This window comes from Homalodisca vitripennis, chromosome 4 (genome assembly GCF_021130785.1).
Source record: "Homalodisca vitripennis isolate AUS2020 chromosome 4, UT_GWSS_2.1, whole genome shotgun sequence".
NCBI classification, from domain to species: Eukaryota; Metazoa; Arthropoda; class Insecta; order Hemiptera; family Cicadellidae; genus Homalodisca; species Homalodisca vitripennis.
In genome coordinates, this window is record NC_060210.1 from 103858581 (window position 1) to 103874690 (window position 16110).

General features: G+C 34.8%; 1 protein-coding gene across 5 annotated transcripts in view; it reads right to left on the minus strand.

The window, feature by feature from the left end:
* The window catches only part of LOC124359859 (probable ubiquitin carboxyl-terminal hydrolase FAF-X), a 151008-nt gene that overhangs the window by 116315 nt on the left and 18583 nt on the right, over positions 1-16110 (minus strand). For all 5 annotated transcript variants that reach the window (XM_046812956.1, XM_046812954.1, XM_046812955.1 and 2 more), the window contains exons 3-6: positions 8051-8339; positions 7406-7631; positions 4872-5006; positions 439-595 (exon numbers count right to left, since the gene is read on the minus strand). In XM_046812956.1, coding sequence (XP_046668912.1) covers positions 439-595; positions 4872-5006; positions 7406-7631; positions 8051-8339 — 807 coding nt within the window. The remainder of the gene's footprint in view (positions 1-438; positions 596-4871; positions 5007-7405; positions 7632-8050; positions 8340-16110) is intronic.

Here is a 16110-nt window from a genome sequence, read left to right on the forward strand (position 1 = left end):
CCTGCATTTATCAAGGAAAGTTCTTCAAATTTTGTCTGTGTAGTAAGAAATATGTGTACAACAAAATTGCTTCATTTTTCAGGGGCTACAATTTTTTTTTCTACCCTTTATGTATGTCCAAACTATAAAAAATAAAAAAAATAAAATTTTTTTATGTATAAATACGTTAAAAAAAACAAATAATTCTGTAAAAGTACTTTTTAACTATTACATCTAAGAGTACACTTATTTGTGAACAATTTAAAATAAAAACCTAAAAATTATCTTCAAAAATAAGAAAACTATATGTATTTTCCCTCAATTCTGCACTACGGTCCCTTATCGCCATGGGCTTTCTGGCAAGTCCATGGAAAAATGGCTGGGGTTAAAAGGGTTAATATGGTCATTTTGTTCAGTGTTAATTTAAAAAAATGTTAACATTTCATAAAACATACTCACCACTATCGGCATGAGGTATTTTATAATGGTGTGAACAGTGAGCAGTTCATGGCACAAACCAAATGGACGAATTAACGCATGGATAACAGGAACTGTTAAATTTTTGCCCGACTGAAACCTCTCCAGCAGGATTTGAAAACCTCCTAAGACTCCAAACCTAGAAAAAAAAATACAATTTATTTATTAAAAATATATTACATGTATTTTAGCGCTTTTGATAAATTATAAATTGTAATTGCCTTAAAATTAAGAGTTGGTAACAAGGAGATTTTTAAAAGCTTCTATTTAGTCAAAATTCTCCCCTATGATAAATAAGAGGTGTGAGGAAAGAGAGCTGTCAGCTGTTGCTTAACACTGGCTCACTTACATAGTTTCAAGAAATTAGGATCATTTTCATAGAGGAGACTTAAATGGGGACAAAAATTTGTCAGTATTTTTCTCATACTTAATACACTATGAGAAAAATTGGTACTTCCAGTTGCCTTACTAAACAAAATTATACACAATTGGTTAATAATCTGAGTCATAATTCCTGATATTTTGTGACATATCACTATTTAAAATATAAATGACATCCAGAATGAAGTTCGTGATCAGTTGGAAAATCATTTTCTTTTAAATAAGGAAACCATTTTTATATTAAAGTTTTTCTTACACAGTTATTCACGTCCATGTCTCAGCAAGAATTTAATTTCAATTTCAATAGTCGAAACTGATCTCCAGTTCTTGCAAACAAGTGGCCAACACTGGCTGTGGCAGTGCTCGCAACAGCTCTTGCACCCATTGAGACACAATTTTTACAGTGGAACACAAAACTTGTAACTTATGTCATTATAAACGCAGTTCATTCGAGGTTTCGATGTGACCGTGATATCAAAATATAATATCACATTCTTTGTTTTAACCTATGTAATCTGATGACCAATCGGAACATGTGCGAGGAGCAATCATTCATAGACCAACCGAGTTCTCAGGCGCGATACGAGTGGTAAGTAGTGGGCGGTGAGCGCTGGATCGAGCAGCAACTTAAAGTTTAATGTTTGTGTTGTACATATGGGGGACACTCAATACTAGCCATGACAGACGCGAGTGGCAGGGCAGTACCATATGATGCTGTTTATCCGCTGCAAATTCCTCAGCTCATTCTGTTACTGCTGTGCAACATGTTGGACGCAAACGTGCCTTCCTTGGCGTTACTTGTTATAGCTTACCCACTATTTCTTCTCCAAAAGGTATCTTATCAGGCATGGTAAAAATCCAACTAAAATTGGAACTGGTGAACTTAAAACCGGGTATGTCAAACCATCAAAACATAAATTATTCAACGAACCAAACTATTAAGCCCGTTTATAGCCCCACTTTGACGATTGAATAATACTTAAAGACATAAAATCGCTCTGCCGCTCCAAAACGGCCGAAGTACGCTCGGTAGTGCCGAAGTCTGGAACGGTCGACTGATTTCAAATAATTGTCCAATGCGTTGTTACGTGTCTTTTTGGAGTTTGCCGCAGCACAGGAGTAGAACTAACCAAGATAAATTCCACTACACTAGCAGAGGCAACCCTCAATGAAGCTCGCGAACATATGTCGATCTTCATTCACAATTTCACGATCCACATTGAGTTTAATTTGATATTTCGAGATTAATAAATTCTTGATTCAAGAAGCAGTCAATGATTTTATAAGTTCTTGGAGATGGAAAAATTGGTTTTTTCCCTGGCCTGTTAAATTCCCGGCTTATTTCCGGTTTTCCCGATTGGGTGGCCACCCTATGTTCGACTATGTAGTACTGACGGCACAGCAGCTGTGATATAATGATATATTACAAAAAAGGTCATTAAGTTTATTAAAGAAAGAAGTAGGCAATGACATTCAAATAACTCAATTCATTATGCACACAAAATGGTTACTTCAAAACGAAGTCCTGAATAAAATCCTTTCAACAGTAGTGAAAACTGTTAATTTAGTTGGTTTCAAGTACATTTTTTATAACTATACTGGATTTTTTTGTAATTTAACTTTAAAAATTGTCAACAGACGCCACTAAGTATTAAATAAAATAACAATTATTTTTGTAGATTTGCTTCTTATCTATTCAAACGTATGTACCATATTTGGTTTTTTTTTTTAAATTTAACTAGTTTTTGAGATAACTTTTAATAAAAAATACAAAATAGTGGCTACACGAGACATTACTAAATCTATGTTTATATGACATTCTTTTCTTAAATGATGATTACTATCACCCACAGAAGTTTATGACATCTTTTGTGAACACCCTGTATATATAGTCCCGGAGGAGCAAGTACTTTTTGTGATTCAATATTTATTGAAATTATATATATATATATATATATATATATATATATATATATATATTAAAATTTTCAACAGACACCATTTTCTTAATATTAACCCTTTGGATGCCATGCAAATTTCAAGATTCGTTTTGAGTAATGCCATGCATGTGAGCTGTGGGTGTTTCCTGAGTGCCAGTGGTAAATGGCCTATAACAGCCAAATGTGCCAAGCATAAAACATCTATTTTGTTATGTTAGACTAAAAATTGTATAACTCCTATCCTAATACTGATAAATGGACAATTTTTGTTTTGTTTTGTAGGTTATGAAATATACTGTTATGTAATAACAAAGTTTTATAATAATATCCAAAAATATAAATAAGTAAAAATTATATTATTTTACTATTTATGTAAACATATGTTACATTTTACATTAGTATGTATAACTATGAACCAATATAGAAAATTTCAGAAAGAAATATTGAAAAATAAAAGTTTTATAAGATTTTTAATAAAACTTTACATTTGGACTAAAATGCTAAAATATTGACAATGTAATATAAGGGCATGTTATTAAGGGCTTTTCTAAACAAAACTATATTTATTAAACTAGCATTGAGATGGTTGAAAAACATTGGTTAGGAGCCTAATGCATGTTCACAAAAAATAAAATCATGACAAATAGCCTATTTTTTATATTATTTGCTTTTACTCACCCTCAGTTATTGAAAGGCAGAAAAAGTCCAATCTTCAATCACTCACTATTTTTTAGTGCCTATAGTCTATAGCATAGGCCTATTGAAAAATGTTACTAAGTTTATAAAAAACTATGCAAAGAAATGTCTCTATATACAATATATACAATGTTACATAAACGTTCAGTCTATTTACACTCGTGGCGGGGGAGACAGTCAAGGTGGCAACCCCGGGTGCACTTGACACATACTGTCCTGGACCGTTTCCTCTTTCCTTCAGGGTTATTTTTCCCAGAACAAACAGATCAGATCTTCTCTTTTCCTTCTTCCAGTCTCTTTAGTCCAAAAGATGGGGTAGCAGGCCTACTAGCATCACCACCTCCGCCTGCCTGTGGAACTGCAGCTTCCTTCGACGAAATCCATTCATTTGCCAGTGTCTCAATGACAGATATTTGGAACTGAAGCCTGGACATTGGTCTATCAGTGTTAAGCTTGTAGAGTACATAAGAGTTCAACATCATCCTACCAAAAATATTAAAAATAACTTTTTTCCAATGTTTCATGCAGCGTCTCTCATCGAGATACGTGTATAGTTTTTGATCTGTACCATCGATTCCGCCCATACCACACCTTATACTATAACAAATTATATGTCAATTTGTTAAGTAACTCTTCCCCTTTCGTTTGGTGTATCTGTTATGAAGATTCGCTTACTATATGATTTAAAAAAATAATATAATCGCAAAGCCGAAAATATCGGCCCGCGGCACACTTCGGTTAAACGTAATGGGCCGAAAACATCGGCTCTCTGCACACTTCGGTTAAACGTAATGGGCCGAAAATATCGGCTCTCGGCACGCTTTGGTTAAATATAGTGAGCCAATAATATCGGCCCTTGGCACCCAAAGGGTTAAAGAAAATAACACAATTATTTTTTTAATTTTTCATTCATCTATTTGAACTTATGCGCCATATTTGATTTCTTTAACTTAACTAGTTTTAGAGATGTTTTAATATAAAATGGCGGCTAGCACTAAACAAGACTCCTCAACCTATATTTATATGGCATTTTTTGGTTTTTTGATTTTTTTGTTATATCAGCCACAGAAGTTTGTGATACCCTTTTGTTATCACCCTCTATATATGATAGTCATATATTTATAGTCCATGATTTAAAGAGAAACATTCTGTTACAGTATTTTGGTACATCCCTGAAAAATAAGCACTTTCAGTTTGCATCTGAAAATTTACCTTACACCTCAGGAATGAATAGAAACAATGTTTTGAGATCCCTTATTTTGAAAATCTTCAGATCCCCTTTTCCTCGGGGGAGGGGGAGGATTGTTCTAAACTCTCCGGAGGTTAGTTCTGACACTTCTAGTTACATAAATTGTGTATAAATATATCTCATCAAAAGTAACATTGAATTATACATACTTATTTATGAGGTCAACCAGCCAACCCCGGGGAGTGCGTGAATCGGGAGGAGGCCGAGCATAGATGTCTTCGTCGGCCAATGTTGAGTTGGGCGGTACAGTCTCCGATACTCGCGAGGCATTGAAAGAGTGAAATCTGTCAAACATGCAATTTTATTAAAATAGTACTGAAAACAAAAAGTCATAATTTTTACTACCAAAATAAAAATTAAGTTAAACCAAACACTTCTTTAATTACCATTTTTAAACAGACAAATACGTTAAAATGGAGAAATAGAAACACTAGAAATGTGTCACTGATGCGGTCTATAATAAAGGCTAAATAATATTATTGTCATTCATATTTGCAATCCACTACTTCTCTCGCTATAAATTGCTAGTTTTAGTGAGGTATTTCTCAAAACTTTTCTGATTTTTTTATTAAATAAAAATATAATTTGGATTATTATGAACGTTTTAAACAAAAATTGGCAAACTGGTCCTGCTGCCATTTTCAGGTAACAAAAGGAACGGTATTCAATTAATATTTATAAAGATATTTTTTTTAATATTGCCACTTTTAATATGCATTTTATGCATTTCTGTTGCATTTATTCACTATTGTGTAACAAAATAATTTTAAAATATTCATACTGGAATAAAGTGAAATGAGCGACATATTAATACCACTGTGTATCAAAGTATTCATGTATTGAGTATTGGAGTAATTTTATCAAATGTTTTCCCAAAATAACCACAAATAAATAACAAATCTAAGAAAACGTCATGCTTTTAGATCAAATAAAACGCTACCATAGTTGTGTCACTAAATATCTGATCTACCAATTTATTTTAGTGCAAAACACTACCTTGCTTGCTCAGTACAATAGCACTAACATCCAAGAGCCTACACACTCACATAAATGGCCACTGACAAGATGTAAAAACAAATACAAAGACAAACCCCTATCACCCAACACTCAGTCTCACAAAATATCACTTCCTTCATAACGGTTTCACAACCAGAGAAATCGTTCTTCCCAATCAGACAAACAAATCCCAACTTAAGAGATGGGAGCTAGTCTGCTCTGGACGGGTAACCAAATCCAATGGGTATATTATACTAGACTCAGTGAATGTGCAATTTTTTTGTTTCTGTGATTTTTGCAACACTGGACACTTCAATTGAATCTGTAATTTTTTTAAAGTGTCCAGTTGGCATGACATAGATCTCATTTATTTGTATTTATTTTAATGCCACTGTGTTGGAAAGTAGAGAACAACCTTCCAACCTGTTAAAAGTGAGCCTGTTCTTCCTAACCTAAAAATTTCATGTTAAACCCAGTTTTCCTTTTTTAGTCTTGAAATAATCGCTTTTTCTTAAGAACACATATTTCCCGTGGTTCTTATAGAGAATGTAGCTTACCAAACTTAAATTTAGTGGGATAGTAGACCTACAGAAGGCATATGATAAGGTACTGAGAGAAAGGATATGGGAGAGTATGAGAAAGAGAGGATTGCGTGAGGGAATAGTAGAAAGAATAAAGAACCTGTACGGCATATGTAAAAACAGGGTAAGAATTGAAGAAAAATATACAGATACTTTTAAAACAGAGAGAGGAGTAAGGCAGGGAAGCATATTGTCACCTTTCCTTTTCAATATTATAATGGATGAAATTATTCTAGAAGTACAAGGAAACAGAGGAGCAGAAGAACTTAAGACAATAGCATATGCGGATGACATAATGATATGGGAAAATAGGGAAGAAGAGTTAGAACGAGAGTTAAACAAATGGGCAAAAGTGGCGAAGAAATATGGTTTAGAGATGAACATACAAAAATGTAAAGTAATGAAAGTAGAGAGAAGGGATGGAAATAACAAAGACGTGTTAGTTGAAGGAAAAAGACTTGAAAAGGTGAAGGAATTCTGTTATTTAGGAAGTATCATAACAGATAGGGGCACAATAAGAGAAGAGATAGGAAACAGAGTATGGAAGAGTGGAAAGTTTTTCAATATGGTAAAGAAGATTGTGTGGAGTTGGAACATTGGGAAAGAATCAAAAGTATTGATGTATAAATTTTATTTCCAACCAATTTTATTATATGGAGCAGAGACGTGGACGTGGACTAAAAATGATTTAAGCAGATTGCAAGCTGCAGAAATGAGATTTTTAAGAGGGATAGAGAAGACTACAAGAAGAGATAGAATAAGGAACGAAATAACTAGAGAAAGATTGAAGGTAGTTTCACTGCAAGAGACAATGGAAGGAAGAAGAATACAGTGGATGGGGCATGTGAAGAGGATGGGAGATAATAGAATGCCTAGAATAGCACTGGAGAAGGAGGAAGGAGGAAGAAGACCAAGAGGAAGACCGAGAGGAAGATGGGAGGACCAAGTGTGGAAAGACATAGAGAGAAGGGGACTACAGAAAATACAGGTGGATGAAGAGGAGACCTGGAACGATAGACTAAAGTGGAGGAGGCTGTGTACGACGACCCGTGAGAACGGAAACGTCTGACGATGATGATGATGATGATGATGAGTAATAAACTTACTTATTGTTGGGGCTGAACACCATGGCGAGGAGGTCCAGAAGGGGGAACCAGTCCTGACTGAGCTTAATCACACAGAGCTCCACCAATCTCTCACAGTTCTGTAGGATGCAGTGCTGGATGTTGTGTTTCCAGCTATTCACAGCATCATCTGTCAAGATTTTGGTGAACGAGATCGTCAAACCTTCCCTGAAGAACCGCTGACAAGCCTCACTACGGACATCTTGACCTAACAAAGTGTATTTAACTTTAATTTTAATTCCCTCTCAACACGAAGCTTTGAAATATTAATTAATTTCAACAACTAAATATTATAGTTATTTTAACATGTGTAGGTTATTTTTTTCACTAAAGTAACAAATAACATATTCGGACATCTTGACCTAACAAAGTATATTTAACTTTAATTTTAATTCCCTCTCAACACGAAGCTTTGAAATATTAATTAATTTCAACAACTAAATATTATATAATTTTAACATGTGTAGGTTATTTTTTTCACAAAAGTAACAAATAACATATTAGTTGACAATAAACAGCCACCAGGCCAGATGATATCTGACAGGTCAAAGAAATTTGTGAATTTATATGGGGATTATGCTTTGTGTAATTCAGGCTATATATGGATAAGAGTTAGTTATTAGTTACCAGTTTTACAGAGGTTGATGGCAGCCTGCATGAGAACCTCCAACTCCTGCTCTGGCAACACGGGTACCACCCAGCGGGGACTTGAAATCTTCTCATCAAGCATAGCCAGCTTGGCATGTGGGAAGTCTGGCTCCTGACATGAGCAGTAAGGCTCGGTACAAGGCTCCTTCTTGTCCTCTGTGACTGGAGCCTCGCCCTCCACTTCCCCTTCCACCCCTCCTGGCACAGAGTTCTCGTTGAGCTGCAGGCTCAGTCCGGGTGGAGAGAAAAGCAGCTGTTGGGTACCCGTCTGGTGACAATTCACAAAATATATTTAACAAAACAAGATGAGGCCATTTAACTCAAAACCGTAAAAATTAATTGAGTTTAATTCACAAAAGCAAATTATTATCAGTTCTGTCCATCGTATACTATACAAATTCTTCCTCGCTCCCATAACCATTACATCTACCCTTTAATCAGTTTTGCTTACAGAAAACTATATTAGCAACTAAATACGTTAGCTCTTTTTAAGAACATTAATACTGTGAAAAACCCCCACCAATCAAAGGGTTACAAAAGGTGTACTCTCATACAGTATTTATTCGCTAAGCAACATTTGAGTTCTACAAAAAAAAGGTAAAAGTTATTGATTTTTATTTATTTTTAGGTAATATTTTTAGTTCTTGAACATAAATTTCAGATTTGCATAGAATCTAATGCTGTCAACACATGAAGATACATCTGCTGCCAAAGCTGCTGTTTAAAAAACGCCAGATAAAAAATTGTGTAAATATATTTAACCTTAAATGAATTTCAATGCAAAAGAAGTCCTTTCCTCTAAATGAAAACTGATTTTTATATGAAAGTGTTTCTTGCCTGCCCAGAATTTCCTCCTTCAAGCAGGCAAGGACCAGTTCCGCTGGGCATGCCCATGCTTGTACATTTCTTATTACTTGCCCGAATTTCTGTCTTTCTTCTATCACTTTGTCTCTGACATTGAAGTGATGTCTCACAAATTTTCAAGATTGAGTACCATGCTGTGATTAAATTCATGTAAAGAAGGCTCTTACTCCTCCGTAAATTAAAAAAGCACTGGTGGGTTGGGTTTACTACCAGTTCTCCTTCTCATATTCTATTAAACAAGTGTGTGAAAATGTGCATGTCAGGAGAAAAAGTTTGGATGCTGACCTATATTCCACCACCTAGTGGAAACAATTACATCTGAAACAATCCTACTTGTGGAAGCCAAAATACCGTCTGACTGATATCTGAAGACCAAAGATAGTTGTAAGGTTAAGAATTTTTAAAATCAAGTGTTTTCAGAATCATCAAAGAAAATGTGTAAACAAGTCAAGTGAAAGTACAAGATGGGTGGCAAATATCCTACTTTTTATTATGTATTAAAACATAATTTAAGTTTTACAGAATGGAATTGGTACACTCCTTAAGAGTGTATCAAATCAAAATTTTAAAAAGTTTATAAATAATTATTCTTATAAATAAAAAAATCCTAAAGATATAATTTTTCAAGAAGTCTCCCTTGAAGTGTTAAGCAAGTAGTCCAGTAGTATGTAAATGCATGGATACAACGTGTGAACAATTATTTGGTCACAAACTTCTTCTCACACACCATAGTTTTCCTTTCTTCATTGCTTATGGCATATTCTTCCCTCGAATCTTCAAGTGGTTCTAACACATGATAGTGACTAGAATAATATAGACGGAGAATAATACATGAGACATTAAATATTGAAATACTGGATATTTTAAATCGAGACAGGTTGTATATCTTGCCCATACATATACATGTCATGTCATGTTGCAACAACATACCCAAAATCATAGTACTTGTCATTAAATTCTGATTGCAGGCCAAAATAGATTTTTAAACAGATTTGAATAAGATGTACTAGTTCTGCCACTCATCTGTCTACAACTTTCAAAATTATACAGTTTGTGTCCCAGAAGAGAGTGAGGATAATTTTTTTTCTGCTTAGTGTTGGGTATGAATTGGTTTTGGTTTAACGAGATGTGACACCATTCCTTGTTTATGGTTGGTACTGAACCTAGGTCTCATTGATAGCAACAAAACTTTATCCAGAAATGTATCAACCTTGTTATGGGAATGACACATAACTTCATCATAGCCATAGACATCCTTTCAATCAGGTAATGAATTGACGGTGGGTCTGCCCCACCCTGTCTTTGTATGTTATCATTTTTTTCATTAATAAATGAAGACCTTAAAAGAGTTACACTATGTTGGAAAATTTACATTTATAAAATAGAATAAGTTGCAAAAATTAGAAGATAACACATGTAGAATTTTAAATTTATACAAAATTAACCGAAGTTTACCAAATTTTTAAAAATGTTTTCAGACGAAAAAGTTAATAAAGAAATAGATAAAAAATATTGAAGACTCTTTGAACAATTGGAAAAAAATGTTAAAATTTCAGTAAATTTTATTAAAACAACACTTTTCCAATTAATTCATTTTTTGAACAAGGTCTTTTGAAACCAAAGTGTCATTGTCACATGACTACACAATTAATAGTCATATTCAGAATCTAAATCATTTTAAGATAAGTGTTGTTTACAGATGAAGCTACACTTTCCAGGAGGTGTTTTGTGCGAAGGCGTATGTAAAACTTGGTTCCATTTTGAATGTGCAGGGAAGTCTAAAAAAGACTATTCTTATTCGAAAGGTGAACAGTCAAATTTTGTATGTGACAGTTGTAGTGCTAGTCAAAGTGAATCAGAAGTGAGTACTTCTGCTATTGTATCTGTTACAGAAGACTTAAATATAAATAATAGATCTTGTGTCTGTTTTGTTCATATAAAAATCTTGATTGATCAGATTTATGAAATAACTGAAAATCAACGAGAGCTGCGTAAGCAGTTGGACATATTAAAAGCAGAAAATGCTCATCTTACCGCAACTATGGATAGCCATGCCGAGGCTATTGGTGATATCTTAACAGGTAACAGTGATAAAGTTTCGTATTCAAGTGTCTTAAAATCTAATAAAAATCCCGTTGACTGTTTTTCATTGCCCTATGGCGGTGTAAAAGGAAATTTTAATCCTAATAATTTGAAGGTTAATGACAAACGTATTTTGACTCTAGCAGTAGTTGACATTCAGTCTGCTGGTCAAGGCAAAGGCTCAGTGCTGCCATCCAACTCTGAATTAAGCAAAATATCCCAGTCGAAGTGTGGGAAAAATGGGGAAATTAAGACACCACTGCCGAACAATGACCGGAGAAATAAGAAGCAGTTCGTAAGGCTGCATGAAAGTAGCGCAGTGCCTGGCTCTCCGCAAGGGACTTCTGCTGTTTCTGACTCTGGTTCTGCTACCAATGTTTCAGATGAGATGTCTGAAACTGTAGAACGTGAACCAAAAGACATGGAAAGTGAAAGTGAAAATATAAATAATGATTTTACAATGGTAACCTATAAAAAGAGAAAATCAGTATCGATGCAACATAGGGCTGGCAAAAAGCCTAAGTTTCTTACTGGTTGTGCACCTTTAGATAATAATAAACTGAAAGTTGTGGAAAAGCATAGACATATTTTCGTCTCTAGATTTGCAGAAGGTGTTGATATCGATGCAACATAGGGCTGGCAAAAAGCCTAAGTTTCTTACTGGTTGTGCACCTTTAGATAATAATAAACTGAAAGTTGTGGAAAAGCATAGACATATTTTCGTCTCTAGATTTGCAGAAGGTGTTGAATGTGAAGTTTTGAAGCAATATTTAACTGACAGTGTGGATGGAAATTTTGAAATTACAAAGTTAAAAAACAGGTATCCTGGATATAGCTTGTTCAAAATTGGAGTTCCTCTGTCTCTTTGGAGCAAGGTATTTGACCCCAACATTTGGCCTACAGGTATATATATATATATATAAGTAGATTTAGGTATTCTCGCAAGAGTTCCTCTGAGTCATCTTTTTTGGAACCCGGCCAAGAGACAGTTCGTGGGACTTAGGCCTGAATCTATCAGCTAATCCTCATGGTAAGAGGCATGGTTTAGATGTTATTAAAAGCGATATTTCCCCTTGTGAAACAGTGATAGTGCATATTAATGTGCAGTCAATCAAAAATAAACTGAACTCTCTTGTAATACTTGGTAGGGATACAATGTGTGACATACTCTGTGTCAATGAACACTGGTGTACTGAGGAAGAGTTAGGTCTGTATAGACCTGATGGTTTTCTACTTGCTGCTAGCTTTTGTAGGCCTACACCGTATGGTGGTTCTGCGATCTTCGTTCGTGACTCCTCTCAGCACTCATTTATGGTTGTAAATATTGTACCTTTTATTGAACTCAGTGTGAGCCTGCAATGATAGCCTTTAGTTCCTTAAAGTTGTTAATTGTATCTGTGTACCGCACCCGACTCCTCAGTGGAGATATTTATTGATAGGTTAACTGGACTCCTTGACTTTGTAAATAGCCATTCTAAGTATAGAACCTACAAAATGATTTTTGCGGGTGATCTTAACATTGATCCCAGAGTAACCAGCCCTCTGATAGTTAAGTTTCTTGACATTTTAAAGTCTTATGACTGCTTTTGTCTTAATTTGCAACCTACGAGATCTTTAGCCTGTTTAGACAATTTTATTTCCAACCTACATCCTTCTACATACATATGTAAAACAGTGCAACCACATCTTTCTGATCACCTTGGTTTGGTGTTGGTGGTAAAGAACTTATGTTTGCCCTCGAGTTCTTCTATAACTGCGGATCTTCCACAAACTTATCGCTATAGTGTTAAATGACACCAGTATTAGTAGATTTAAGGTTGGATTAAGTAATATTGACTGGTCTGAAGCTATTTGTGCTGGTAGTCTTGATGTGGCTTTTGATAGTTTTAAGCAGATTTTGTCACAACACTTTGATGACTGTTGTCCTTTGAAAACTAAAACTAGTGATAAGAATAACAGAACCCATAAGCCTAAAAACTGGTATACGCCTTTTCTTGGGAAAATTAGACATTTTCTAGACATAAGCTATGAAAAATGTAGGGATAATCCTTCTCTTTTACACAACTATAGAAGGATCAAAAGGTTCTATAGACAACAGATTGATTTAGCAAAAAAATCTGCTAATGATAAATTAATTATCGAATCAAAAAATATTTGTAAAGTAGCGTGAAGTATTATCAATGCTGAAACAGGTTGCATGAGAAATGTTCACAGGTCAAACCTCCTATATCTGCTGAGGATTTTAATAATTTTGTTTGTAAATGTCTCTAATGTTGTAAATAGTCAATTAGTAATGTAGTAATTAGTCAAATAGTATGAATGTTAATTTAAATGCAGCTAGTGCCATTGATATTCTGAATTCCTCTGGTATAAATTAATTCTACTATAGGCCTACAGTCTTTTAAGTGGTATGAGGTTAATCCTGCTGATGTATACTATACTGTTAACCCATTGCGGATCGTATTGTTTTGGCACGCGCGGGAACCAGTGGGCACGAATTAATTTACAGAAGCGGCCGCCGCACGAACAGCAATGTTGTGCCACATCATATCGCTCGCTATTGTATACTAGAAAATTCAGCTGTGAAAGAATTCGTTCAGATGGAACATGGGCCTGCTGGGGTATCCATGATGTAGGAACGATAACACGCGAGCAATGTTCCGGGGTGGCAGGAATGATGTCTGAATCATAGTCTAAATAAAGTGGCTCGGGCGAAGCGATTACAACATCCGGGCCATTGTCTAGACTAAACATGTACGTCTGCATCGATTAGTTGTGTCACTAATCTCAAAAGTATTATAATAACAACTGAGGAAAACACCCAATCAGAAGCACTAAAAAGCAGGGAGTAAACTCATATGAATGATTTTTCAACTTCGACATACAACTGCGATCTGTAGGATATTTATAAAACTTTTGAAAACTCTAAACATAGACCGTTGTTAAACACTCTTAGTTGACAAGTGAAGACGATCACCCGATCTATCAGACACTAATAGAACTGCTGTAGATGGAGCTTATATTGGTCACTGTTAAATTACATTAAAAATATAAAACCAATATTTAATACATTTTATTGTTTTGTGAGGCCTTTCGATATCCAAGATATCTTCTTCAGATTTTGTGATGTGTCTGAAGAAGATATCTTGGATATCGAAAGGCCTCACAAAACAATAAAATGTATTAAATATTGGTTTTATGTTTTTAATGTAAACTAATAGAACTATTTGGAGGGAAACAAAAGCAGATCGCTTTTGCGACCTGAGCTCGTCATCGTGCTGTTAGGCCCGGCCGCTGCGTGACGAGCCCAGCTCGTCAGTGATCCGCAATGGGTTAATAGGCTAAGTAACTGTAAGTCTGAAGATGTCTATGGTTTGTCTAATTAGGTTTTAAAGAATATTATTGTTGTGATTATGTGCCCCTTAACTGTCTTATAAACTGGATGCTCAATGTTGGTATTCATCCTTAATGTTTAAAATTAACAACAATTAACAACAGGTACAATTAACTGTACCTGTATATAAAAAAGGTGATAAATCAAATGTCAACAATTACCGCCCTATTGCGCTTGTACCTGTAATATCTAAGATAGCTGAAAGTATAATTAAATCTCAGATTGATTATTATTTTGAAAAAAATCATCTACTTGTACCAGCGCAGTTTGGCTTCCGACAAGGTCTTTCTACGACTAAGGCAGTTGAAAGTGTTGTTTCTTATGTCATTAATGGGTTTGAGAATAAAGAGGAAGTCAAGTGTTCTGCTTCTAGATCTAAGTAAAGTTTTTGACACTGTGTCTCATAGAGTTTTAATTGAAAAGCTGGAATATTATGGAATAAGAGGTAATGAATTGTCTCTACTTATTTCTTATCTCTCTAGCAGGTTCCAATATGTAAAATTGAATGACAGTCAATCTAGTTCTAAGCAGGTAACAAGCGGGGTTTCCCAGGGCTCTGTACTGGGTCCCTTCTTGTTTACAGTGTTTATTATTGACCTTCCCAATTTCATATCGAATAAGTATGTTTTGTATGCAGACGACACTACGTTGTTGTTCTCTGACAGATCTCATGAAATTAGTGTAGTTATGACCAATTATATGAAAGAAAGATCTTACCTTTGGTTCTCTGCAAATAGCCTATGTGTCAATGAAGACAAGTCTGAACATATTATTTTTAGCCTATGTACTGTATCGGCAAACAAGTCAGTCAAGCTACTTGGTATTACCCTTGACTCTAAACTTTCGTGGGGAACCCATATAACCTCTCTATGTACTCGATTGTCCAGAGTTATTTTTCTCTTAAAAAAACTTAAACTGTGTACTAGCTCTAGTTTAATTATTAAGGCCTACTATGCTCTTTTTCATACCCACCTTCAGTATGGTACCCTTCTCTGGGGGAATTCTAGTTATGCTGCTGATGTCTTTCTGTGCCAAAAGAAAGCTTCACGCATTATTTTTAATAAAAAGCCTACTGATTCATGTAAGCCTGTCTTTGTAGAAAGTGGTATTCTTACACTTCCTTGTATCTTTTCTCTACAAAGCCTTATGTATGAAAAAGAGAATCTTGATGTATTTAATGTGAGAGGCCTAACTCATGATTACAATACTAGAAATAGAGATCTAATTGATTTTAAACATGTTAGGCTAAGTAAAACCCAGCGTACATATCTTTTTACTGGCGTAAAGCTGTTCAATAAATTACCATTGATTGTTAGAGACATTTCCTATAACATTTTAAGACAGTTATGTTAAAATGGCTCAAAGAAAAGGCTTTTTACTCTGCTGATGAAATGTTACGTTGTAGTATGGACAATTTATGTTTTTAGACTTCTGACCTGTACTTTACCATATGCAATCTAGTATGTAAACATAAGTCTAGGAATTATGTGCTTTGTAGTCTGTAGGTTTATTTTATTTCTACAGACAAAGGTACACCTTTGACACTGTCAATACATTGTATATGTGGGATGACAATAAACATCTTGATTCTTGAGATAGTATAATAAATTCTCAAAACACACATACTTGAGCACTAAAGAATGCACAATAATCTGTGATTAGGTCAGCCAACAGCAGTTTGGTTTACAACGTATAGTGC